General features: G+C 36.4%; 1 protein-coding gene across 1 annotated transcript in view; it reads right to left on the bottom strand.

The window, feature by feature from the left end:
• Positions 1-4848: 4848 nt before the first annotated feature.
• The window catches only part of LOC134795311 (knirps-related protein-like), a 90861-nt gene continuing 67960 nt past the window's right edge, over positions 4849-27749 (bottom strand). Inside the window, exons 2-3 of the mRNA XM_063767129.1 lie at positions 24905-24982; positions 4849-6829 (exon numbers count right to left, since the gene is read on the bottom strand). Coding sequence (XP_063623199.1) covers positions 5801-6829; positions 24905-24982 — 1107 coding nt within the window. The 3' untranslated portion in view covers positions 4849-5800. The remainder of the gene's footprint in view (positions 6830-24904; positions 24983-27749) is intronic.

Genomic DNA, 27749 nt, shown 5'->3' with positions numbered 1-27749 from the left:
TAATAATAGTTGATAGTGCTCAGAGCATAAAAAGGTCAACAACGGCGTTGCATGAACAAGAGATTTCCTTTGGCAGGATTGGTCCTTAGGACCCAAGGATGGATTTAAGAAGTGGAGCCACCCAGATTTTTGAAGCAGGTGAGGGGGTGGGGGGGTTTTTAAGCGTCTGCGACGTCTGAGGTTATAATTCTTTAAGTTTAGGTTCTAAGTCAAGTTTAGTATCATTTTCGACTAAATGAAAGATGTAGACCTAGATTTCATCCAAATCGGTTCAGCGTTTATTGAGTTCCCATACAATCCTACACCTTACCTTTCATTTTTAAGTGATTATTTTTGGAATAAAAACTATCCTATGTTCTTCCCCGGGACTTAAACTATCTCTATACCAAATTTTATCTAAATCGGTTCAGCGGTTATTGAATCCCCATACAAATTACCACCTCCCTTTTTACACCTTTTAGGGATTATTTTTGAGATTAAAAGTATCCTATGTTCTTCCCTGGGACTCAAACCATCTCTATACCAAATTTCAACTAAATTGGTTCAGCAGTTTGAGCGTGAAGAGGAATAAAAAATAATGTATTTTTTTCATATTTTATGTGTTTTTACTTCGGAATGGTGCCGGAATGATATCATAAATGAATTTGGCATCCCCGATTTATACAAAAACGATACCAAACTTGGCCTAGTAACTAAAATGATATAGATATCAAGATAAAGTTGAGAGCCCCCGCCTTAAAAATTAACATCAAAAATCTCGGTGGCTCCACTTCTTAAATCCATCCTTGGGTCCTAAGGACCAATCCTGCCAAAGGAAATCTTTTCTTCATGCAACGCCGTCGTTTAGGGCTTCCACCCTCGACTATAATTAGGGCATGCTCCCGGGAATTCCCGAGACTGATTTTTCTCGAGAATTCCCGGGAACGGGCACTTTCAGCCAGTATCGGAACTGGAGACAAAATTCCCGGGAAATATCGAAATTTCGGGAAATTTATAAATGTTATGTTATATCGATTTATGTCTAATTGCGAATTGGCTACAAGCCGAAATTATGTTGTACATATATATATTTTTTCTATGACAATACTTTGTTCAACAGAGCAATGGTATAATATGGGTACGTTTTCTTCGACTGGTTACATTTGTAACCAATTAAGATCCAGTTTAAGTGACAGAGTTTAGATACGATCAGTTATTTACCCTCATATTACCAGCAAATGAGAGCTTTAATATGGGAGCAAGAGGAACAGCCACACGAATGGAACGTCGGTGTCATCTGTCCAGTCCACAAAAAAGGCTCGAAAAAGAGATGCTCAAACTATCGAGGAATCGCTTTACTCACTACAGCGTACAAAGTTTTGTCCAACGTACTGCTCAAGAGGCTGGAACCATATTCTGAAAGAATCCTTGGGGATTACCAATGTGGTATCCGCAGAAACCGCAGCACGACGGACCAGATTTGCTTGCTGCCAGATTATGCGGAAGAAGTGGGAGTACGCCCAAAGCGTTCACTCTTTGTTTGTGGACTTCACTAAGGCCTATGACAGCATAGATTAGGACGCTCTTTATGCCATTCTTGTAAACTTTAACATCCCTAGAAAACTATGTAGTAGCCATGATCACTACAGCAACAAAAGAGAGTAGGATGCGTGTGCGGTGAGCTGACCGAGGAATTCAAGGTGATGACCGGTCTACAGCAGGGAGATGCCTTATCACCCGTGCTCTTCAACTTAGCCCTTGAATATGTTGTCCGAAAAGTGTTAGCGTTGGACATAGGGCTGGAGATGAGCGGCAAGCACAAAGTGATAGGGTACGCCGACGACCTGGCTTTATTAGGGGAAAGCAGCGAAGAAGTAGTACAGGCAGCCAGTGTCTTGGAGCGAGAGGCCCCTAGGATAGGTCACAGGATTAACCAGTCAAAAACTGAATATATGAAGGGCTACAAAAATACACAAGTTCAGCGCAGAAGTCTCCATGTTGGGGGTACCGTCTACCATGTAGTTGACAAGTTCCGGTGTCTTGGGTGCACCATTACCGATACAAACACAAGGGAAGAGGAGATCAATATTCGCATCTAAAACGCCCTGCGATGCAGCGCAGCCCTCCATAAAGTGTTGATATCCAGGCTTCTCAGCAGAAATACTAAGTCAAGGATATATAAGGATCCGACCAATCCTTATGTATGGGTGCGAGGCCTGGACACTAACACAAAAAGAGGAAAGCTCCTGGTAGCGGAAAGAAAGATCTTTCGTAAGATCTCTGGGACCTATCAAGAGAGACAGCGGCACGTGGAGGATACGGAAGAACGTCGAAATCGAGGAGTTGGTGGCCGGACCCAATATCATCGGCGAAACGAAATCCCACAGACTTCGCTGGTTCGGTCACCTATTAAGAATGGGAGAGGATCGGGCTGCCAAGAGGGCGTACCTGGGAAGACCGACTGGTGGCCGCCCGGTAGGTCGGCCCAGGTACCGCCTGGGGAGACAGTGTGGAAGCGGATGTGCGTCAGCTTCAAGCCGATAATTGGCAGGAAACGGCGCAGGACCGGGAAAGTGGCGTGCTTTCGTTTCGGAGTTCGGAGGCCAAGACCCTCTTTGGGTCGCTGAGCCGTATTAGTTAGTTAGTTAGTTGATTCTTAGAAAACATCAGAATTTGAATATTGACATTTATTATAGATAGGTATATTTTAGTTAATATATCAACCGTTAAGTTTGATTTAGTTTAAAAACTAATAGAAATATTAATTAATCATTTGATTATAACCATTTCAATCAAAATAATAACTTTTTTAATTTTCCCGAAATTTCCCGATTTCCCGGGATTTCTCGGAACTGGTCCTGAGCCAATCCCGGGAAATTTGAAACCTTTCCCGAGACTGATATTGCATGCCCTAACTATAATATAGTGTATCTGAATTTGTGATAGTTCTGAATTTTAACATGGCGTCAGTTGAGAAAAAGGCTAAGTTAAGGTGTCTAAGTCATGAAGAGTTGTGCTAGTAACATTTGATTGATAACTGAAAATTAATATTTGTCTTATCTAGGTAAGTATGTTTTGTTCAAAACCTTGTTTAATTCAGTTCAATAAATCTAGCATTAAAATCATTTTTAGGTTTCTTAGCTTCGCATCAGGCGGTCTAGCATAAGTTGCGTACTCGCGCGCGAGTCCATACTTTAAGTCGCTGTATGGAGTCATGCTAGAAGCGCACACTTCTTTGCCACCCTCCTAATTTTTTTTTAATCGTTATCAGAAAATAGAGATTTTAGAACGACCCTGGATATTTTAGAATCTACGGTTCAACCTATGGTCAATTTAATCCATGCCGTACTCAAGGAGCCATAAAAGTGTAGTACACAATTCTTGTAGGCATTATTAATTTCGCACCAACTTATTACATTACTTATCCCGCTTTATTAATATTGCTGCCATAACTCTTGCGCACCTGAGACCTGCACCTTTGCTCTAGTCAGAACTAAAGGCCTTAACCACCTTTAAGTTTCATATGCATTTGTTGCCTTTTGGTTTTGAGCGACGGGCTAGGGTTCAGTGCACATGCGTGCTGGTGATAATAAATAAATAAATAACGTCGCACAGGACGGCCCTCTCTAGGATTCCTTGTCTCGGGAACAGTGTGCTTCCAAAGTGCAGGTCGTAAAATAGATTAAAGTTTTTGTGATACGTGTCTGAGGTGCAATTATAGTAACTAAATTTGTAGCCAAACGGTAAACATTGAAAAAGTTCATATTAAAATAGGTAAATATGTCTCATAAGGGCGTGAAGCCCTCTGTAAATGCGGATTCTAGTCCTGACCAAATCTTTAAGTTTTTCAATGGTTTCTATGTTTGTTTGATTATGCTAGAAATCGATACTCATATGCTTCATATTGAAGTAGCCAATGTTCCCTTGACAACTATTCGAAAAGGTAACAAGTGCCAGTGTATGAACAGTTAAGTATCTAACTCTCTTCCTATTCGATATGTGCTCGCACTGACCATGTGGTTTCATATTGTTTTTTAACAGGTCGGGACATCGCGATTCTGGTGACATAGCCGTACCTTAGGCCTTAAGGGACCCACTGATTAACAGTCCGCCGGACGGTATCGGCCTGTCAGTTAAAACAAAATTTTGACAGTTCCGAACAACTGACAGGCCGATACCGTCCGGCGGACTGTTAATCAGTGGGCCCCTTTAGGCGCATGTTCTATGACTTCTTGTATTTATTAGCAGCGCAGTACACCATAATTACAACCTACTCGTACTTACTCCTATTATCTCTATTTTACCAGCTCTGTGGTATAATCAACTTTTTTCTTTGTCAAAAATTTGCAATCAAGAAAGAACCCACTACAACTGTTAAGTTAATTTTTTCCGTAATTTTTAATAAACATACTTTAAATTTATGTTGAGTACTTTTAATTTGTAAATAAGTCTCTTCCAAAATATTGTAAATATTGGTAAGAAAATAGGAAATTATTAGATTTTTTAAAATTTGCTTTTAATTATGTAGGCTACAAACTTTTGAGAAATACTCAAGTACTCATTGGTAGATTCTACCGGTAATTGAATCCGTAACAAAAACTACTAGCAAATAGCAAAGGCCATATACTTCTCTTTAATTTTATTTTATTAGAATGCAATAGTCATAAATGATTTCAAGAGAATCGGCTTAGGACGCAGTTTTACATCGATAGCCTCCTGAAGTAATTTTATAGGTTACTTTTTTTGGCCGGGAATTTTTTACCATTTTTGGTATACTTCTTTGTGTATAGATTTTAAAATGTGATGATCATCACAGTTATTCTATTTAATTGGCTTAATTACATGAATGGTATGAAAAAATACAAAATCTCGAGTGCATCAATATTTTATTTTGTACGCTCCGCTACATCTCATTATTAAAACACGCTAACTACAATTATATTTACAAACAAACAAACAAGCCTATTGTCTCACAACAGTATTATATATGAGTATGTGTCTTGTGACTAATTTCACTACATTTGAGTACATTATCGAAGCTTCGCACGTAATATTGAGCAAATACAGGAATGTATTGTTCTAAAACATTACAAAGTTATTTTGGCCGGTGACGAAATTATTAACTAATATAATTACGTACTAATTTGAAGTCTACAATTCGATTACATCGATTGGCCACTGGCATAAATAAATTTGTATTGTTTTAACCCTTTTAACGAATACGTCATTTAGACCACCGCACGCGACATTGGGTCGCGTTAATGTTTACAAATCAATACTGCCTCAGACTAAGGTCTAAGGGTTAAGAGTTCCTATAGAATTTTTAGCACAGCATTTGGAATGTATAGTTGTACAAATAATATTTAAAATTGATTAAAAAAAACTTAAAAGTACGGATAGGATAGCTCACAATGCACCCGAAGTCTTCAAACTCACAAAAAACACTCCAAATTCTACTACAATTGAATAAATTATATTCGAATTATCCAAAAACATACGTAAGAATTTCCTTTTTACAAAAATAATGGAGCTGCCTCCATTTACATTATTAAAACCAACTAGTATTCTAAGCTTAGTTTACAAAATAATTTATTATTTACATTCGTTTTGTACAAACCGTTCGAGTACCAATAACATTTTAATTACTTACTACTTAAATTACGTATTTGGATAGACTCTTTCAAGCGATAACAATTTCACAAAACAACTGCCGTAAGTCTGGTCCTACTTATCTTTAAAATCACAATCCGATTTACTGGCCTTTAATTATTCACTGACGCTATTAAAGGTTACGACGGCACTAAAGGGTGAACCCTTCGAATCAGACTTTGGTGGTAAGGTCCAGAGGGTGGAGTTTAATCCTGTTGATTTCGGGGAATGTGACATCCTCATCCTCGCTGGCTGAGCCTGCGCCGCTGCCGGAGTGGTTGTCATCGTGATCGTGAGCTATCACTTCGCTATCGTCCGATCTTCGCCTCGCTGAGCTCGACCGCCCATCAGATTTCACGGATAAGTCCATTGGGTTTTCCTGTAAAGGAGATTCGCTTGTTCTCCGCTCAGCCGGAGGCGTAGGCACAAACTCTGCTTCAGGAATCACTTCTTCTTGGGGAGGCGGCTGCACTGACCGCTGTTGTTTCAAGATTTCATCCAAGAAGAAACGCTTAGATGAATCAGCGTTGTGGTCGTCAATTCTGACATCATTGTTGTTTTCCGCAGCTTGCCTCAAAGCTGCGTGGTCAAGCAGATGCCTTGAGTACAACGGGTGGAAACCTGGAGGGAACAGCAGGGGATGGTTAGCCGCGAACGGACTGAAAGGTGGCGGGGTAAGGAACGGCGAGTGGGGAAAGTGGGGCAAGGACATGTTGGCTAACGGCATGGGGATGAATGTGTCCCGGGGAGGCGTGAGTGGTCTTTCTTGTCTCTGCGTGATTCTATTTTTGTCGTCTAATTTAGGAGAAGAGCCACTGCGATGAGAATCGGGACTGCCGGAGCAGGGCGGCTTGTATTCATCCAGGCCTAGTAGAGCCAATTCTTCTTTTGTCCTCGGTCTGGCTAGTCCGGGAAATAGGTGAGGAGGGAAAGGCGGGGCTAAATGGTGGGGTGAATGTGGCACTCTGGGGGGCGATCTGGATTGCGCCGCTTGTTGCTGCTCTTGAAGGAGGCAATGGATCTTGAACCAGTTGGACCTCCTGCCGTATCTGGAGCCGGATTTGGACATGCCGACGAGGAGGCACTTGCGGAGCCGGCAGGCCTTGCACGCCGTCCTGTTCTTCTTGTTGATGACGCACTCGCCGTTATTTTTGCATTCCGTGATGGAGCCGAGGTTGTTGTACGATCGCCCGAAGAAGCTCTGAAAAGAAGAAACGCAGAGTTAGACAAACGACAAAAATTTGGTCATATACTTTGGGTGAAGTGGTATATATGATATCGTAAAATCTGTTGGAGTCTTTTTACTGTACTTTACATATAAGCAGAAATTAAATAAAATTTGCATTGCTCATCGCTTAACGGAGGTTTAGTACTTATGCAAGACGGTAACTATTGGATGAAAAGCCTGCAATTTATGAAATTATCGATGCTTTAAACCTATTACATCTTAAATATGATCCTATTAACTATTATTAAATCTACGAGTAAATATAACGATTATGTTTACGTGCATTTATTTTACAGTTGAGCATTGCCGGGTTTACGGCTTTTAACAGCAATGTTAAACTTGTCTTTATGACGATGAGATGCTATCTGGATTGCTACGTTTATTGATTTTGGAAACTAACTGCATACCAGCTCACAGGGTCAAAATATAATCAACCAATTTCTTAGCGCTCAATCGATTTCTAGCGATTCTTTTAGGAAAAAGTCATACATCAAGAACTAAATATATATCCTGGTCATAAAAATAGATAATTTTGAGATCAAATACCTTACTAGGACGTTGGAATTAAGTACGAGTGTGGTATAACAGTGTTGTGTGACAGTGTCTTAATTTTTTATCCATCCAGCCCTCGAACAAAGACTGTCACTTTAAAATTCTACTTATTCTATAACTTAGGTTCAAAAAGACAAAAAATACAACTGCACGATAAAGAAATTAAAAGTCCACCGAAGCCTGGCGACCTAAAGACACGTTTACACGGCCGGCTGCCCGTCGAGTAGCCCCGAGAGTGAAAATCCTAAGACGTCATTTCCCGTGGAAATGGGCCACGCTCCGGCGGTCACTTTGTTTCGACGACCTTGTGTTATGTAAGGCATGGCTACTGGTTCGGAAACGGTTTGGAATTAACAACATTGGGCCGTTTTTGGTTTAAGTATAGTCAGCAGACGCAGCGTCTATGTAGCGTATGGAACGAGGCTCCAAAAGCACGATTGATCTGCCAATTTTGAATACTTTTGCAACTAGAAGTAGAGATATGTCTCTACAGTTCGCGTTCAAAAATGTCTGCCACAATTTATTTATTTGCATATTTCTATACCAACCATATCTCTTTTTGTATTAGAGAATGGTTCAGATGCGTAGTCTCATCTGTTACTATTGATTAGATTGTACAGGTAATATTACATACATTACCTACATACCTATACGGGCCTGTTAGTCGTTTGGTGCTACATATATGACACATTTCTAATTTATTCATTCTGAGTCGAATATTTTATACCATCGTTACGAATTAAATATGATTCACTCATCATATGCATAACAGCGAATCAAGCTTAGAGCATTTAGACTTTAAGGCCCACTTGCACCATCGCACTAACCCGGGGTTAAGCGGTTAAACCATTAACCCAGTGTCAAATTGTACTGGTAACCATGGTAACTCCAGGTTTAACCGGTTTACCCCAGATAAGTGTATGGTGCAAGTGGCCCTAAGTATCCAAGACTTATTAGCCTAATTAGCAATAGGTTTAGATAAGTACAATGTAAGTATACATTTAATAATTTACATTATAATGTGTAATAATAAATTATAATGAGTGGCGGAAGAAAGGGGAGGCCTTTGCCCAGCAGTGGGACACAAAATAGGCTATAAAAAAAAATGTGTAATAAAAGATCACAAGGATAAAGTAATGTCTAAATGCTCTATACTTTTTAAAATCACATGATTTCCATTCCATTCGTACTAACATTTTATTAAGAAGATCCCACCGATTCGGTCAGTATAGCATTTATAGGCTAGCCTGTTGAAATAATCATAAATTGAATATAAATTACCTTACACTTGCATGTACCGAGCAAAACTTTCCCATCGTCACTTGACCTCTGGATGGCCAGGTCCAGTTAGGTACCGATAAAGTTCGAGAATTAATAATCTGGATTTAAAATAGGCTATCCTATAGACTAGTATGTATAATGATTTCACTTTAGTATGAAAAAAAAAATGTATATTATCAAATAATAAAAACTTTTTACAAAAAAAAGCAAACCGACTTCAAAAAGGATGAAATAAAATATTATCCTTTTTGAAGTCTATGCGTTACCAACTGATATGTTTGAAGTCGGTGCCAAGCCAAATTTTGAAGCATACCATGATTTTGGTGCGATTCGATAAGGATACCTACGTTGGATTGCCTTACACGACGACAATGAACGTACTTTCTGTAGGTACAGTCGACGTTAAAAATATGTAAATTTACACTTTTCGCCTTATTACAAAGGAGTAAGGTGCAAAAGTGTAAATATATCTTTGACGTCGATTGTATCTAAGAACACACCTCAGAACACACGATCAAACCTTCTTGGCGCAGTCTGTACCATGTTTGTCGGCACATTAGTGGAAATCCAATGCATTTTTTTTTTCGTCGGTTTTTTTAAAGAGCATTTCTTACTAATGCTCGAACAGTCTATAGCACGCAAGTGTGAGATTGGGACTGAGTAATTTCCCGTCCCTTATCCAGAGGACTACATTTCAAAATATAAAACAATTTAAGAAATTTACCTTCTTGCCAAATTTCACCTAAAGCGGTTCAGTTGTTTAGCCATGAAAAGGCGACAAAGAGGCAGACAAAATTACTTACACATTTGTAATAGTTATTAGTGCAGTTCTAATGGGATTTATAGCTATAAAGCTGATTATTTTGACTGGTATTGTTACTACTTGGCTTGGCACCGACTTCAAACATATCAGTTGGTAACGCATAGACTTCAAAAAGGATAATATTTTATTTCATCCTTTTTGAAGTCGGTTTGCTTTTTTTTGTAAAAAGTTTTTATTTTTCCATTTTTAGTTTTAACGCATTGTTAAGAGCGCGACGCATGAATGAAAAACAAGATCATGTTTAACACTAAATTCGTGTACCTATTACTTTAATAAATATGTATGTAATCAGGAATTTTCTCGAGTCCGTCTGGGAAATTATAATTCCTGTCACTACTACACTAAATCCATCCTCCGCCTCGCCACTGGCCCAATCCCTCAACGCCCCGATCACTCAACCTCACAGCACATCAACCCCTGATCCAGGAACCCCTCGACCCTGAACCAGGAATTGTATCGAGTCCGTCTGGGAAATTATAATTCCTGTCAACTAAATCCATCCGCCCGCCCCGCCACTGACCCAATCCCTCAGCCCCCCGATCACTCAACCTCACAGCACATCAACCCCTGATCCAGGAACCCCTCGATCCTGAACCAGCAACCCTTCAACCGCCATTCCCCGACCCGTTAATCTCTGACCCCTTAACTCCTAACCCTAACCCCCGATCAGTAGCCTTACCAGCTTACCACGAGTTTGACATTGATATATTCGCTAGCATGTGTGTAACTTACTTCCTATGCATCTCGCTCGTACTAACCTTAGTGTGAGCGAGATACATAAAAAGTTACATTTAGATGCATAAGACGTTAGCGAATATGTCAATGTCAAACTCGTGGTAAGGCTACAGTTGCAGTACATCAAATTGGTGGTTTTCGGAAGCAAATGCTCGAGTTACTTTAGAAAACCCCGAAATCACTTAACACGTGCCTTTAAAAATTGAGGAGTTCCCTCAATTCCTCGTGGATTCCATCATCAGACCAGAACCAAAAATAATACGGAAACACCTTGGAGGTAACTTCTTCCAAACAAAAAAAGAATTACTCAAATCGGATCACAGGTGCCAGAGTAATCGCTGAACATATTTACATTTAAAGAAATCATCATCATTATCATCAAAATAATCATCATCATCAGGTCTACTTCATCAAATTAGTGGTTTTCGAGAGAAAGTGCTCGAGTTACTTAAGAAAACGCCCAAAACACCATGCATGTGCCTTTAAAAATTGAGGAGTTCCCTCAATTCCTCATGGATCCCATCATCAGAACAGAACCAAATTAAAATGGGACCAACTCGGAAGTAGCTCCTTTCAAACAAAAAAAGAATTACTCAAATCGGACTACGGATGTCGGAGTAATCGGTGAACGTACATAGAAAAAAAAAAAAAAAAAAAATAGCCACAACCGAATACAGAACCTCCTCCTTCTATGAAATTGAAGTCGGTTAAAAAGGTGTGGTTTCGAGGATAATTACAAAAAATAAAGGTATATTTTTTTTTACGAAATGTATTGCAATCAAATATTAAAATATGTATTTATATTTTCACCTCAGCAGCTCGAACAAGGGTACTTTGCTTCTTAAAAACAGTGAGCAAAATGCGATTTTGCTCACTGAGTCATTTTGTCTCACTCAGTGAGCAAAATGCGATTTTGCTCACTGAGTGAGACAAAATGACATTCAAGTGACCTTTATAGTCAAATGTCATTTCAACATGCGGGGTCTAATACAAGTTCGATATACTTGGGTTCTATTATCTCTGTCCCTCTAGGTATGTTCTCACTGCTTAGGGTGAAAAATTTTGTGTACTACACGAGATCAAAGTTATTTACATCTCGTGCGCTTTTGAATCCCTTACTACGCTCAAGATTCTAAATTATAGAATCTTTCGCTTGCACGGGACTCAAAATAAGCACTCGAAGAAATATCAAACTTTGATCTCTTGTTGTACAAATAACTATTAATAAAAAGTTGTTCATTGTAAAGACACTATTAATTCTCTTAAAAAAGAATCTATGATAGTTCTAAATTTGACCACCGCGAAAACTTTTACTTAAAAGAAAAGCATCATGAGTCTTACGAATTTAATTGATTATACTTTAAATTGCTACTGTTAAGGTGGAATATAGATAGTTTTTCAAATGGAATCGTGTCTTCTTAGTTTTGTGTTGTAAAAGGCATTGCCAAAACAGTTGCGCGCGCATCGTTGAATAGCAAGTGGGATGCACCGGGCGTCATAGATTAAGCGTTTGAACCGAAACAATGCCATCTTAACTGCGCGTGAGTTGAATTTTATTGCGATTATTGTAAACGTTTGCGTTTTTGGGAGTGTTACTAACGATAAATACTAAACTGTAAAACGAGTAAGGACACCAAAAAGTGTCCAAGAATATAATTAGTCTGAGTTTCAAATACATATGTAAATGTAAATAAATGATTTTATTGTCATAAAAAAAAATAGAAATTCATTAATAGTAATTTTCAGCACTCAGGGGGCTTACTGACTGATAATATTAGTTCATGTATTTTTTTATATTACGATTAAGTTGTAAAATCATGACAAATAATGTAAAATAACCATCAAAGCGCGATGAGACTAGATATTTTTTGTGTCATAAAATAACTGTATCTACTAAAATGTCAACCTTATTAATTATTTTTATTTTAAATATCAGTTTCGATGTGCCAAAAAATAGTGTCCATTAGCTGGCGACGTGTAATAAAGACACTATCATATATATCAAGATTATCTATTATGAAAGATCAGTAGATTAAGGTAAATGCAAGTATTAATGGCGTCGAATGGGCCGCAATTAATGCAGATAAGGGCGCCGCATGCGTTATACTAATTGCATCATATGTCCAAGCCTTGTTAAGGAAATACCATATAGAGTATATACCTACCTAGCCACGAAGCTCACAGGCTTGTTATCAGTGTGTGACACGCTTTAAAGGCAAGTTGGTTTCATAGACTTGATGTTAATCAAAACAACAAGAATCAAAAATTATATTTAAGTACCCATAATTTAAATTTTTGATTCTTTTAAACTGTTTATTTTAGGGTTCCGTACCTAAACCATAATAAATCTGTACTTAGCGCCTTCCCGTAGGGACCCTGAGTCCTCGCATAAACAACATTAGGCAAGACGTCGCTAAAGTTACCCGACCTCTGCCCGCTGCTCCTTGCCACCTTTCATTATTATTCATTTATTGCCTTCGTTACTTTCCGCTAATTTACGAGGTTCGGCGCACAACGTGTGGTGACATCTATCGATTAGGCGGTGAATTAGTGGAAGTATTTTAGCGCTATTAGGGTTTCAATTGATTGATGCTTAGATAACAGGTAGCGGTGCCTAGTTGCCAGTGGAACCTGTAGAGACATCTGTTGGGAGTGAGTTCGCGCCCTTTTAGGATGTCATTGACGTTTTATACATGCAACAAAGTTTATCTAGGATATGGAGAAGATGTACTTTGTAATATGTAATATGATATTCGAAAATATAATTGTTCATTCATTAATAACTAGCAGTAGCCATGCCAAAATTGGTCTGTGTCATGTCTGTGATATGTCTCTTCTCTTCACTTCCAAAAATAAAATACATTCCAAATTTCGTTAAAATTTGTTCAGTAGTTTAGTTGTGACAATGAAACATGTTACGCTATTAATATAGGTGTAAAAATCATCCCATTTACTATCAGTTTCATGTACAATATTACGTTAAAATAAAACAAATCAGCCTCGAACTACTCGCAAAAAATACACGATCATTTTAATAAGACTTGTCACTTTATCTACTGACGTACCGGTCTATAACCGACCTTATTTCCGACGTGCTAGAGTGGATATTTGATTGTATTATGAAGAGGATGAGCAGGCGCAGAGTTGAAGGCAAGAACGATAAATTTCGCGTCGCCTAGGCAGCGACAAGCGGCCAGACACGAATATGTACTGACAGGGAGGCTGTGGCAATATTTGCTACATTATTAAACGATGCTTTATGATGTTTATTAATTTGATGTGGAAATAAAATTTGCATAGATTTTTGTACATGTTACTTGAAATGTATTCTATAATAACTAATAGGCTGAGAGTAGCGAAGGTTTCTGTTTCAGCTTGGTAAAAAATGCTTGTATTGAATTATGTTCTCTACAGGTCGTATTTTTCAGCCGCGTCTCTTGAAAATCTGTGAGGAAGTTTGATAATTGCATACATGTTTATGTCAAATCAGTTTTATTTCAAAATGTCGGGAGCCATGGTGGTTCGCAAGGTCTACAGATCACAGAGTCACTCTTGTATTAACTATGTCACATATTTTATTGAAATTTTAAGTGGTATTGCAAAGGTAATTATTTCTGAGGACATACTCTATTGCTAGAACTAGCGGTGGTTTATTCGCTGATCCCTATAAGACAGGTTTACCTAGTTTAGGGCTCAGGACACTATACCTAGGCTGTCTAACAATTGAATATGTACTCCTAAAAAAATAGTACTCTTCTACTATGTAATAAGCTGCATTTTTGATATCTAAACCTAAATAAATCAGTTTTCATTTTCATTTTTTATCATTTTCATTCTATTGATTTAATTCTCATACGAATGCAGTGACAGATGTTATAATTATAGCCACCATTTACACCTTTATAAATTGAATTTCCATGTTAACAGCTATTCAAGTAATTTAATTATGAATAAAACCATGACAGCGGTAGGTCCTTTTAATTGCTCGTTATTTGTCATTTTTGACTTATTTTATGTGTCAAACATTAGTTTATCGTAATAATTATTTATAGGCTATAAAACATCTGGATTTTATGTTCTGTGCTCTAGAATATGGTGATAACTGATAATGTATTATTTATTACGACCCAAACCAAAGATTTGGTGTTTGAATGATGGTAACATTGATAACAATTAAATTAATATTATAAGCTATTGTGTATAAGGTCTTCTTTTTGCATTAAGATACTTAAAACATTAAACTAACCAATGCCTTTTATCTAATGAGAATCATTCACCCAAACTAATCGAGAATAAGACTAAATACTGTATACCTACCACTTAACAAAACATCACCTTGTATTTTAGAATTAAGCATTCTTGCAAATAAAAAATCTTTATCTTTATCTTTAAGATTAAATTATGACAAAGTAAAATTTGGTAGGTACCTAAGATACAAAAATTTAAATAAAAAAAATCGCTACCCAAAATCTAGAAATACTAGGAATTAATAAAATAAAGACAGACTTTTTGCCAAGAACAATGTCAAGCTCCAGACACACCAGCATAGGTCAAATCACTAAACCTTATCAACGTCATTGCCATAAAAACCCGAGTAAGCCAAGATTTACGTAAACACCATAAAATTGCTTATTCGTCACTTACGTTATCGTAACTATAACGAGCATTTAGTACCGAGACGGCTACAAAGTAGGGCCCATAAAGAAGAACCCGCAACACCATTAGGACCCCATAAATGAGGGATAAAAGCGTGTTGCAGATTTTCTGCTTATTTTGCTGCGTTTACCTACCGCAGCGCGATCCGGGCTAGATTGTGGAGTAAAAAATGGAAGGACTCTCCAGGAAACGCTTGTCATGGCGCTCTGCTGAAAAGATTGCTTCCAGACTAGGTAGCAGATAGGCGATAAGCGTGTAGAGTTAGACCAAGAAAAGTCCGCATCGACTCCGACAACACACGCAGTGCAAGCGTCACTTTAAACTACTATAAAATTATGACGTATAGAATAACACTTGCACCGTGTATGCCAACAAAATCGCCGCAGACTTATCTTGGTCTGTCTATAAGTTTGTCCAAAGTTCAATAGGTGACTAAAGACTCGTCAGTTGTACGACCGTTGACGTCAGAGAATAAGTACGAGTAAGTGAGTATACGCGAAAACGTTGATAAGCTAAAGATAGTTTATACGCGGAGAAAAATACACGCTACCTACTCTGAAAGGTCTCTAACTTTCATTTGAAATTAAAATAAAATGAGTTAGTGTATATAAATAACGTGGCATCTTGCTATTCGTAAATTGATTAGGAGGTCGAAACATGATGAATTATGTATTGGGAATGTCAATTACTTGTGTGAACCTTTGATTTTGCAGTCTGGAAAATAGGCTGTTTCTCAGAGATGTCGCTTTCACATTTGAAATTAGTTCTCCGTTGATTTTAAATTGACATCCTTTGAAATACCAATTTTAAATACCATGAGCAATTTGCAGGTTCATTTGGCTGACAAATAGTTGGTATACAGAAACCCGACTCGTCCAATCAGCTAACCCACACAAACAGGCGTGAGAACACCATAGATAACAGAGATAACTTTTTTTTGACCTCCACAACGGTAGTACCAACCGTCATAACTTTACCATTTACACGCAAAATGCATTTAAATTTATTATCAGTGGCGCTAGCTTTAAGGTTGCATATTGACTGGTAGTTTTATCAAAAATGGAACAGAGATGGACCATAGAGAACGCGAGCGCTTGTCATCCTTAGTTTGCGTTCAGAAGCAGTGACCTGTACAGTTCTCGAGATGTTTTGATTGCGGCTGACATTCGAATACAATCGATTATTCGTGTTACCGATCATTCGACTAACGTGATTCGATTGCGCTCGATTTTCAGCCATCAATCAACGCGGAAGCGAATTTTGGCAGTCTCGGGCGATGATTGAAATCGTATATCATCGGATCGTTGATTGGCTATGGATAGTTGAGCAAACTGGAAATTCATTGTGAAATCTTGAAGGAGGATACATATATCTAAGCAAGAAACCCAAAACTATGTAGAGCTCAGAAATATTCATATATCTAGTTATCATCATCATCATCATATCATATATAGTCTTTATTTCGGAGTCTACAGTGAAAATTTCTTATTCCATTATATGTACATATTCTATCATTTGGGCCTTGGCCACTTTCTGTAGATCCGTTTGTCTCTCGACAAAGGCATATAGACATATTTGAGACAGACAGACAAATATCTAGTTATAGATACATATAATAAATATATCTTCTTATACATACCTATAAACTGTAATTGAAAATAGTTTTCAGGGTCTACAGCTGCACTAACGCCACTGTACAGTCGACGTCAAAGATATGTTAACACTTTTGCACCTTACTCCTTAGTAATATTAAAGCAAAAAATAGAAACCTATTTTTAACGTCGACTGTAAATATAACAAATTACCTATGTATTAGTTATATATAGCTTTATAACACTGCGAGTTTGCTGTATGCAAAAATAACGATTGTGACCATGACTCCGTTTTAATTTTATGATAACTTATAACCCAACCCAACGTTATGATACCACGTCAAACGTTGGATGTAACAGTACATACAAATAGTATGCTATCAAATTGGTCACCGCACTTAGATCATAGCCTACTTTATATCACGCGCGCTTAAATGCTACGCTTGTGATAAAAGGACATGTGTCATTATTAAATCTATATAGACATATGACGTTATTCCGCCCAGGATTCGAATAATCGAATATATTATGCAATACTAATCAGACGGTGCACGGACGGTGGGAACGCGCGTGGAATCCTAATGATCAGCCACAGAATGTCATGGCGGTTTTTTACTGGATCGATTGTAGATTTTATTAGATAGGTACAAATTAAGCAAGTGATCATTATTGCTTATCAATTTGTTATGGTTGGGCGCAATTTGTAATATTTTTAGTAATAAATCATTGACACTGTTACAGAACGGCATTATAAAAGTGAAAAAGCACTGCTTGGCATGTCTTATGCACGATTTCCTGCAGATACATATATGAATTTAAATACCAATAGACTTGATTTTGTATTAGCGTCAAGTACGATCATTATCAATGCCTTTGTTTTTATTTTATTTTATAAGTTTATACATTTAATAATCGTCTAATTCAGAGATTTATTGGCAAGGTAGCCAGACGTAACTTTACCAAAGACAAATGTATAGGACGATTTACCTAATATGTATGTATGTAGTTCTAGTTAGTTTGTTTGGCTACGCTCCAATAAGCGTGCGCAACCATTCGCGACAGTTTCAAAACAATATAATCATTAAACATACGATTTGCATCACTATAAGCCATAGAAGAAGCGCTAATCGATAATCGGGTCAAGGCAAAACAGTCTAATTAAACTCGATTAATCGATAAACCAACCGATGAATCGAAAAGACAAATACAATAAATTGACTCAATAATCGATTAAATTAACTTATCAATAATCGTAACAGTAATAAGCTATTAATTGTAACTAAAGTACGCAGTCGATTGCGATGACGACTATCGGCTGAGACGAATCGATTGGATACGATTGCCAACAAATGGTATTGTTTCAACGTTGCACCAAATCAACCGGGTTTTGATCTAGTTTTTTAATTAGGTTTTTTATCAAGGTTGTTGCAAGGGCGCATTGGAAAACTTAATCCGTAATTTAAAGTAAGTGCTAAATTGAACTAATTTATTTATTAGTTATACTTACAATTAGTTTAAGTATTTATATTTGAAATTATTAGAACATAATTTACGATTATAATACCACATATCACTTTTATTTTAAGCAGGACGTTATGTAAGTACTTTGGTAGTGTAGGTATAATTCCTACCTATTATAATACCTATTATCAAAATAAATAACACAATGGTCCAATTGTGAATTCGCTAGCTTCATTTACCTTAAACACATAAATGTTATAAGAATCTGATTACCCAATGATAGTATCTATTTTATTGAATTAAATAAAACTTAACACGAGAATCCTTCACTATCATCATTCCAGCCGAAATACGTCCACTGCCACACACCGTTAGATCTTAGCATCTAGCACATCCAATAGTTTCCTGTAACCTTGTTCATACCATCAAGACACCCATGGCCCGATTCGAACTTTAAGATACGTCAAATATTACGACTAGATACCATATAGATTAGATATGTTAATGACGAAAGTGACGTTCGTTGTTGTTTGAAGACACTCACTTTTGACATATCGTCATCTATATCGTATCTAGTGTTAATATTTGACGTAGGTACCTATCTTAAAGTTGAAATCAGGCCGCCAGTTGAGGGCCGCTAGGGTTTCAGGAAGGCGGTCACCATTTAACCTTTTAAAAGTATTTAGCTTAGTAAAACCCACTACCCCAATTCAAGCAATACCATAAACAACCTCCCATTACCCATACAAAGGCGGTTGTCAATTTGTCGACAATTAACCTGCCTTGGCGCCGTTTGTATGCAGATGCGTGCGCTTCTATTCAGACTTATAAGGCTTTTGCGGAATCCGATTTAGACGCTTTTAATTTCCTGCAGGGCTTAAAACTAATTAAGAAGACAGAGTTAAAAGTAGGCATTTCAATAAATGTTGCGAGTAAAAGGACAACTCTGCCAAGCGTCCAACCAAGCGGTTTGATTACGCCAACTGATTATATAGGGCAAACTGCATTTTATTGTTCCCGATTTCCAGTTTTTAAATAATATTAGTACTGTGCTTTTTTTTAAACCTAAGTAAGTAAATATTATTTAGGTATTGCTTCAATAACACTGTCAACTGGTTGTTTAAAATGTCGTTTCAGTTAAGAAATGTTCGTACATTTAGAATGGTCTGAGGTTTCCTACCTATAGGTATCTTATAAAATTGTGGGAAAAGATGAAGGACGTAGCAGTGGGAATTACAATTCCCAAAATGCACTTACATTTGCACAAATTTAATGCACTTACAATTCCCTTAATGGACAAATGAACAAAATGAAATGAATTATTTAAGGAATATACCTAAACTTAACTAAATCGGTGTTAATAAACAGCTCTAAATCCATTTAAAGCCATATTCTGAGTGAGGCAGGTTAAAACAAAAGCCGCCAGCGGTAGTTACGAGTAATGGCCGCATGATTGATGGCGACCGCCGCGGCAAAAACGTGTGAACAGCCCCAGTTACGTCACGTTCGAGTTCCGAGTGAGTTACGGGATAGTAGTAGCCCCTGCTTACTATGTACGCAGCCACGTGTATTACACTATTTACAATCATATATTTATGTTCGATAACATCAACTAATTGATAAAGCCCTAATTCAAATTTAACGTCGATTATGTGCATCTTTTTACGGCAAGACTCTCTTGGCTTCTGAAAGCCTATTCAAATATATAATAATGACTTGCTATGAAACGGTTATGGATATGATCATAAAAAGATTATAAAGTTCGAATCGCCCTCCTGGAAACTAATCTATGGTCGCATATAATATATATTGATCACTACATCACAGTAGATATTTATGACAAGCATTTAAGATCGGTAAAATTAAGTCTTTGTATGTGTAACCATTGTAACTCATTAATAATGAGTCATTATATTGTAGATGAGTAGGTACCCAAGAATGAGTATATTTAGTGGAAGACGGTACAATTAGCAGCCTATTGAAATATACAGCGTATTTATGGAAAGCATCGTTAAGTAGATGTGAAATAACGGGAACAAGATTGAATATCAAGTACGCTAAACGTATACAATCATACGTGTTTGGTAGTTTAGTATTAAAATTAATAGATTTAAGATCCGACAGTGATTAAAATTCAATTCATGGCCTTTACGATTATTGATTTTGTATTGCAATGATCCAAATACCTGTATTCTTTCTCTCGGTAGTCGAACATGAAATATATATATACATATGTAAGAGTTGAATTACTTACATTGAATGATTAAGAGCATAATAATCATTAGGTCAGGTGGGGTATATATTTATATAAGACTAAGTTGATAACACTCATTGTTTTTTTTTTTTTTTTTTTTTTAATTTATTTATATATTTAAATTTACAACTTACAAACTAAACATTTATATTCTCGCCAAACTGTTACGTTTGATGGCGAGATGCGCTCAGTTTTTATACACTTAACCTATTTAACTAATTATATATTTAACGTAAACTAACCGTTTCATAGGCCACACATGTAAGTATATAATATACAAAATACAAACTATTGTTTCGTAGAAATGGCAAATAATGTAAACAAATATGTCAGTATTTGTCAGCATTTGACATATTACCTAAAATTTTCACGCAGGTGATTTTCCCTGAAATATTAGTAATTAACATATGTTTTAAAAATAAATTGGTTTAAATAAAAATATTTAAGTGTATAAGTTGGTTTGTTTACATTATTTTTCCAGTTTCTAATTGAGAAGATATTCTTTTAATCTATTTTTTAACATGGATTTACTTAATTTAGGACTTTGTCTCAGTAAGCTAATTTTATTTAATATTTTTGGTACCAGGTACTTTGAGCTTCTTTTGCCATAATAATTTTTAATTTTCGGTTGCACTAGCTTTTTCTCTCTTACACTCCTAGTATTATACTTATTGTTAATTAATAATTTGTACTTTTCACTATAATAATGCTCTAATCCTATGAGGTATGTGACTTTCTTATCTACGGGTAAAATTTTACATAAGGGAAATAGTTTATCATAATCATTTTGACATTCTAGCTTAACTTTTTTACTAACTAGGAATTTAATTAGTCTTGTTTGCAAATTTCTTATATCTCTAATATATGTTATGAATGTTCGCCCGTATACAACTAGACCATAGCTAATAAGTGAATCGGCAAGGGCGTAATATACAACCATTAGTGTTTTCTTACTCAATGTTCTGTTTAATTGGTAGAATTTGCCTAGCACAGATCTCAACCTATTACAGACGTCGTTAATATGCGGTTTCCAGTTAAAGTTTCTGTCAATAATTAAACCCAAGTATTTGAATGTTTCCACATATAACAATTTAGTGCAACTACAATTATTTTTATCAGCATGCAGGCAATCATATGTATGTCCTATTATATCCAAATTTTCTTTAATCACTCTTTTTGCGACCTGGTTATATGGCGAGTGAATGTGCATGCATTTGGTTTTGTCAAAGTTTATGATGATTCCGTTGTCATGTGCCCACTTTGTGATACTTTCGAAGTCTTCTTGTATGCACTTTTGCACCTCCGTTATATCTTTCGCAGCACAAAGTAGACACATGTCATCTGCGTACATGAACACCCGGCACCATTTCACTACATTCGCGACACTGTTGACATGCATCACATATCCCACGGGACCATAGACTGATGCGGTAGGCACTCCGAGCTCCACTTTTATATGTACCCCACCTGACCTTACATCATAAATACTTGTTTTGCTAGGCTACGAATAAGTATTTTCAATTTATGTTTGCTGACTACAGCCAAGGTAGAAAATAAGATTTCAAAAAATACTAAATCTCGATTATCAGATGTCTCAACTCAACAAACCGATCCAGTCCGATAAGCAAACGGTCGCACGGACGAATTATATTCCAATTTAGCTCATTCGGTACACATTCAAATTGCGGTAACGCACGCGAGGAGAGGAAACAGATATTCGGGTTAAGCCTCGCTCTGTCGTAACCCGTTCATAAATCATTGCTTCTAATTTGTTTTTAAAGGTTTCTGGAAAGATGTAATCGGGTATTGTACCATCCTCTTTCAAACGGAGTCGCTGAGAGAGGTAACAGTAGTTAAAAAGGCCGCACGGCTATTTGTCACCAGCACAAAGAGAAGGAAACAAAGCTCACTAACGACCCTCTAATGTGGCTTAATTAATTGACATTGTTCGTAATTGGCCAGCTTTGTCGACGGTTAAGCGAAAAGGTTTTGACTCTATTTTGCCATTACTGATTTGAACAATGTCAATTGTTTCTTACCATCAAGAAAGCACTCTGAAAATACCTATAGGTATCAGAACTTTAACAATTCACTGTGGAACTGCAACAATAACAGTTCGTTCGTTAGAATAATAGAGTAACCGCCGTATTAAATCAGATTCAGAGCAACATTAACAAAAAACAATCGACAAATAAATCGAATTCTCATAAACTTCCTCATGGTATTGATATCGTTTTGTAATTGGCAGTTTTATATTATGGGTGTTAAAGTGAGATATTACTTTTTATTGTTTGTAATCGACTCAAGATCGAGATCGATTACTATCATCGATTACTGCCAATAAATTGTTATTATTATTAGTCTGTGCGTCGAAGAAGAAACTTTTCTCGTTGTTTGTAGACTTGTGAAGTATTGTTGTAACGAAATTAATTCCTGTACCTAATTGAAATATGTTTTGTCTAGTCATGTTATGTATTTATTTATTTCATTTGTTTAACATAAGTTTGTTAAATTAATTTGTAAAAGCACATTGAGAATTTGTTAAGTCGGTAATAATTTAACTACATACACGTTTGTCTGGTGATATCCCGTAGACTTCCTCTGTTGCAACATTTCTTACTTAAACATCAACAAGTCTGGGGAAGCTCTCGGGTCGACAATTTCGATATTTCGTCGGCGATTTTACGCGCCATGCGCCGGCGTTGGCCAACACCGTTCCGGCGTCAAACACCATGACCGGCCTTTTCGCTGCCACGATCATTGCAATACTGATAATGGACTATCAAATACAATACGGATTGATATGAGATTAAAAATCTTTGATGGAAATCAAAGGCTAATTTTGAAGAAGTCAAGGGAAAATATGGGGATTAGGTAAATTGAACATAAATAAGATATGTTCGGCGTTTATAATATTCAAATGGAAGATGGTCAGTTGGTATTGTAGGAACATAATTACAAACATGACAACATATTTACAGGAGTCAATGAAATAAAATAAAATGGAAAGATTGCTCGAAATTAATAAACTACAAGCCCTGAATTTAGTTCTAATCTGAGAATGTTAGAATTGAAAGATACAAGAAGTTGTTGTGGACTGCATTTCATATATAGCAATCGGATTGACTCTTAACCCATTCAGCGCTAATCACGACACGTTGTCGCCTCTACGTAGAATTTTCGCTGCATACCGAGAAACCCATGTTATCTGCCACGACCGTAGCTCTGCGGTGAATGTGTTAATCACAGGTAAAAAACTAAAAACTATTTTAAATTTTATCGTAAAAGCCATAATTAAAGAACCGCCTAACCAGGTCAATGTTCAGCATTGTCAAGCCGACAATGCCCTAGGTTCTGTTTCCCAACCACCATTGTTCTGATCCACTTGCGCTCATACAAATTGCCGGTCCGTTTAGTGACGTAACTCCTAATGTGATTTAAGGAAATAGCCATTGTGAAACTGTTTGTATTGAGTTAAGTTGCTTGTTTGAGTTTGCATAAATTGTGCGTCTACGACGTCTACGTCTGCCCTTGTTCTGATTGTTGATTTTGCCAGACTATTTGTAAGGTCTTGAATTGCCTGTTTTACTATAAAAAAAAATTTTTACTCGATAATGGATGGATTTTTACCCGCTGACGATTTTATATATATTTTTTATTTTTGTACTTTGTTAAAGATGTGATTCTGGACAAATGTATTTATTTTATGTGCACAACTAGTTGAAGATTTAGCTGCATGAAGCTGATTTGAATAATGTTTGAACCAACCGTTTACCACTTATCTATATAGTATTGTACACCTATAGTAACTTTTCTTCTACCTATAGATAATTGAGATAGCGCATCAAAATGATGAATTTCGCAATATAACGGAACTCATAAGATTAATTTACGTACTATTAACAACAACTATTAAACAAATGGAAACACGCTCAGGAAAGCCAAATAAGGAAACATAATACTAAAACCGATTAAAGAGAAACGCATTATTTTTAGTATTTGGTCTAATTTAGATTCGGCAAAAAATCGGTATCAGATCCTTTGCGTGTTGATCGACTTATTGAAGTGGAGATCCCGGACATGACCTTAGATTACCAACATCTGCTTACCGTTGGATACTCGTTATGGCTTTTAATATAAGGTTGGATATGCTTTGGTTCGAGGGTAATGGTGGAGTTTATATTTAATAATCAGTTGTAATTAGCGATGAACGAATTTTACTCTAAGAATTGTTATTGAAGTTAGGGGATTATTGCATAATAAGAAGAGGAATTAGCCGATTATAAAACGAAATCTATAATGCATGTGATTGTAGGCTGCCGGCATTTGATGCATAAACTTTAAGCGCACTACTATGTATTCATTCGAGCAATGAGTGTGGTATTTATTCATTCAGCATGTATAATATAACCAGAATAACACTTTTGTGAAATGGTATTTTGTTATATATCTTTTTTTTTGCTCTTGGAATTGAAGCTCTTCCTTTTTGTTTGGGAGGAGCGACTAGATTCAAAGATATTTTTAAATTTAATGCATGTTAATTATAAGATGTAACGGTTTGAAACTAGACAATTTAGGAGGGATTTACATTTCGCCGGTCAGAGGTGTAGGTTAAGAGCCGACGTAGCTTTACTTGATGTTCATAAGCGCCTTGTAATATGCTTACTTGAAAAAAAAAGTGCCTGAAAGCTTACCTTACAACCCTCACATGTGAAGGCCCCAAAATGGAAGCCTGCCGCCGGCTCCCCGCACACTTTGCACTTTTGGTTCATCTGTAACAAGAAAAGATCCAAGTTAGACAATGTTACGTAATTTCGTAGTAGAAAAAGTGCATTCCAATAAGAAAAATAGACATAATAGTGACATAAAGGATGTGAAAACTTTTCTAACTAATACAAGCGGAACTCCTTTTCTAATAAATGGAATTAAAAAGAGGAAGTCTCTTGTAATATTAGTTGTAGTTTATTATGCAACACGGCCCTAATAAGAAAAGTAAAATTGAAGTTAAGATTTTTCTAAAATAATATGAACTTAAACAAGCAAAAAATCTAGGATATAAAATAAATAAAATATAATTAGAAGATGAAGTGAACACTAAATGCAAGCAACAATATACCTGTATGAAGAAACAAATTAAACACAACAAATGAAGCCCGAGCGAAAACTAAAGAGAAATAAACCTTCAAACCGAGCAATATTGTCGGTGTTATCGGACGACATAAAGTGCGCGCGAACCCGGCACAGAAACCCAATTCACTATTAATACGCCGTGACCAAAACCGACCATTTTCCAATCAGTCATTTAGTTGTTAATTTCGAGGACCACAGTGCATGATATTGCTTCGATAAAATCTCTTGTATGTTTCAGTATCGTTATGTATCGATTACTATTGCGCTGTTTTTGTTACTTTTTAATCCATTTCAATTTGTCGGGTTAGTTTTGTGTAGATTTCTCGCATTGCCGATCGGTTACGTTGTTTAATTAGTTTTCGATTAATGTTTTTATAAGTTTTATAGCACTATAGTAATTGAGTAAGTGTTTAAAGGTGGTAATGCGATTATTGGACGTGTGAATATATAAAAATATAAATATATAAATATTATTATAGGATATTCTTACACAGATTGACTAAGTCCCACAGTAAATAATATGTAGCATTATTTAGCCCAAACAGCATTTACTGTAATTTGTAATCCTTGAATTTGAATGATTTGATCCGGTTTTAAGTGCAATTAAATCACTATAACTTCCATTACTCAGGATTTGAATAAAATTTTTGTTGTTATACATTTTAACACTCGCTCGTGCGATTAAGAAGCATATTTCAGTTTAAGTGTCATTTTGCTAATAGGACATAAATACTGGTTATAACTTTGTTTAATCCTTAAAAGATGGCAATTGGATTCTGGATCTGTAAAAGGGGTTTCAAGGAAACAAATATAGATTATTTTTATTGGGGCAATAATTATGTCAAATGATTTCTACTATTTTATTTTGAACTAGTAATTTTTTATTTAATTCCTATAAGAATCCAATAAGAAGTTTAGACAAACTTATTATTAGTTAACATTATTTTGTTAAGTCCTGTTAGATATTTTTACAGGTAATTTTCGACCACAAATTATATTGTGCTCTTGGAATAGGTAATTAGTGCAATAAATGATGTAATTATGCAAAAACATTGCACAATATCCTACGTTAAAACGTTTTACGAATTTGCAAACAATTTTATCCAAATTAGACCAGTTTAAAATGCATGAGGAAATCCACAAAGAAATAATAGGTTCTATATTCTATAAAAAATCTTCTCATCAGAAAGCTTGCTCATTAAGTGCTCATAAAAACATCATATGTAGGTACATCCAAAGGTAGCTGTTAATCAAGTCGATATGCATCGGTACACCTCAGAAGTATGAGATTTACTGGAGTGTAAAGAATTCCGTTGGATTTGGAGATATTTAGGAGCATTAATAAAAATGACACTTAAATTTAGATTTCGACGAGATATTAGTATTAGTTTTTGATTTAGCTACGAATATATAAATAAATCTCAGTACTAATCAAAATTAATAAAATTTGTTAATTTTTCGGAAATAAGTATCTTACAAAATATGTCCTATAAATTGTATCAAATTTTATTCTTAGGAGTTTCTATGGAAAAAATCAATTCAAAGAAATATTAAAATTTAGTTTGTCACTTATAGTAAATAACGTTTCAAACAGAAGGTATGATACCAGTATAGCATCTTTACAGCAATTAATATTTTAGTACTCAACAACAGAACATGAAACAAATGTGTGTAAGTACACTGTACACGGCAACCCTAGGCTGTGGGCTAGACGCCCCGTCACAGTCACAGGTCCCCGGTGACTCGGCTTGCTGCGTCAACTCAAACCCTAGTATGTACGATGATATATTCAATTTTTGCACGCGTAAAGCGAATCAAGAATCTACGTTGACCCTAAATTATCAAAAAATATATGTGAAAGTTCATATAAACCTTAAGATAACTTAACTTAACATAAGTAGTCTAAATAAGTGTCATGGCTAAAGCTAAGCAAATCGCATGAATGAGCAACAATGCTTTTTGCCGCTGCTAACATACAACGGCGTAAAAGTTTCAAAGATAGAACTTTAGTCTAATTTTAATCTTTGAAACTTTTACGAAAACCTATACTGTGTTGACCATACTTGGGAAAATTTATTATAAACCCCCAATGCATTTCAGCGATATTATGTGCTGCATGCTCGCCATTCATGAGTACAGCAAGTCAAACCGCAAGAGTCAATGGCTCATCGCCGATTCCTCGCTCTCTAGATTAGACCACATTTTCGACTACATATTAAACCTCTAAGAAAACTTATTCCAAACCCTACTGCATCTCAGCAGCATTACAACAGCCGCTTGGTCGCCCCGCCGCATGGAGTAAATCACGCCGCATGAGCCCGGCCGCTTATCGCCGATCGCTCGCTCTAAATTAGATCGAACACGATTCCCTACAAGCACTCGCTTGTTTTAAGGGAATGTCGCCCGATG

This window comes from Cydia splendana, chromosome 12 (genome assembly GCF_910591565.1).
Source record: "Cydia splendana chromosome 12, ilCydSple1.2, whole genome shotgun sequence".
Classification (NCBI taxonomy): Eukaryota; Metazoa; Arthropoda; class Insecta; order Lepidoptera; family Tortricidae; genus Cydia; species Cydia splendana.
This window is presented reverse-complemented; position numbering and strand designations above follow the sequence as displayed.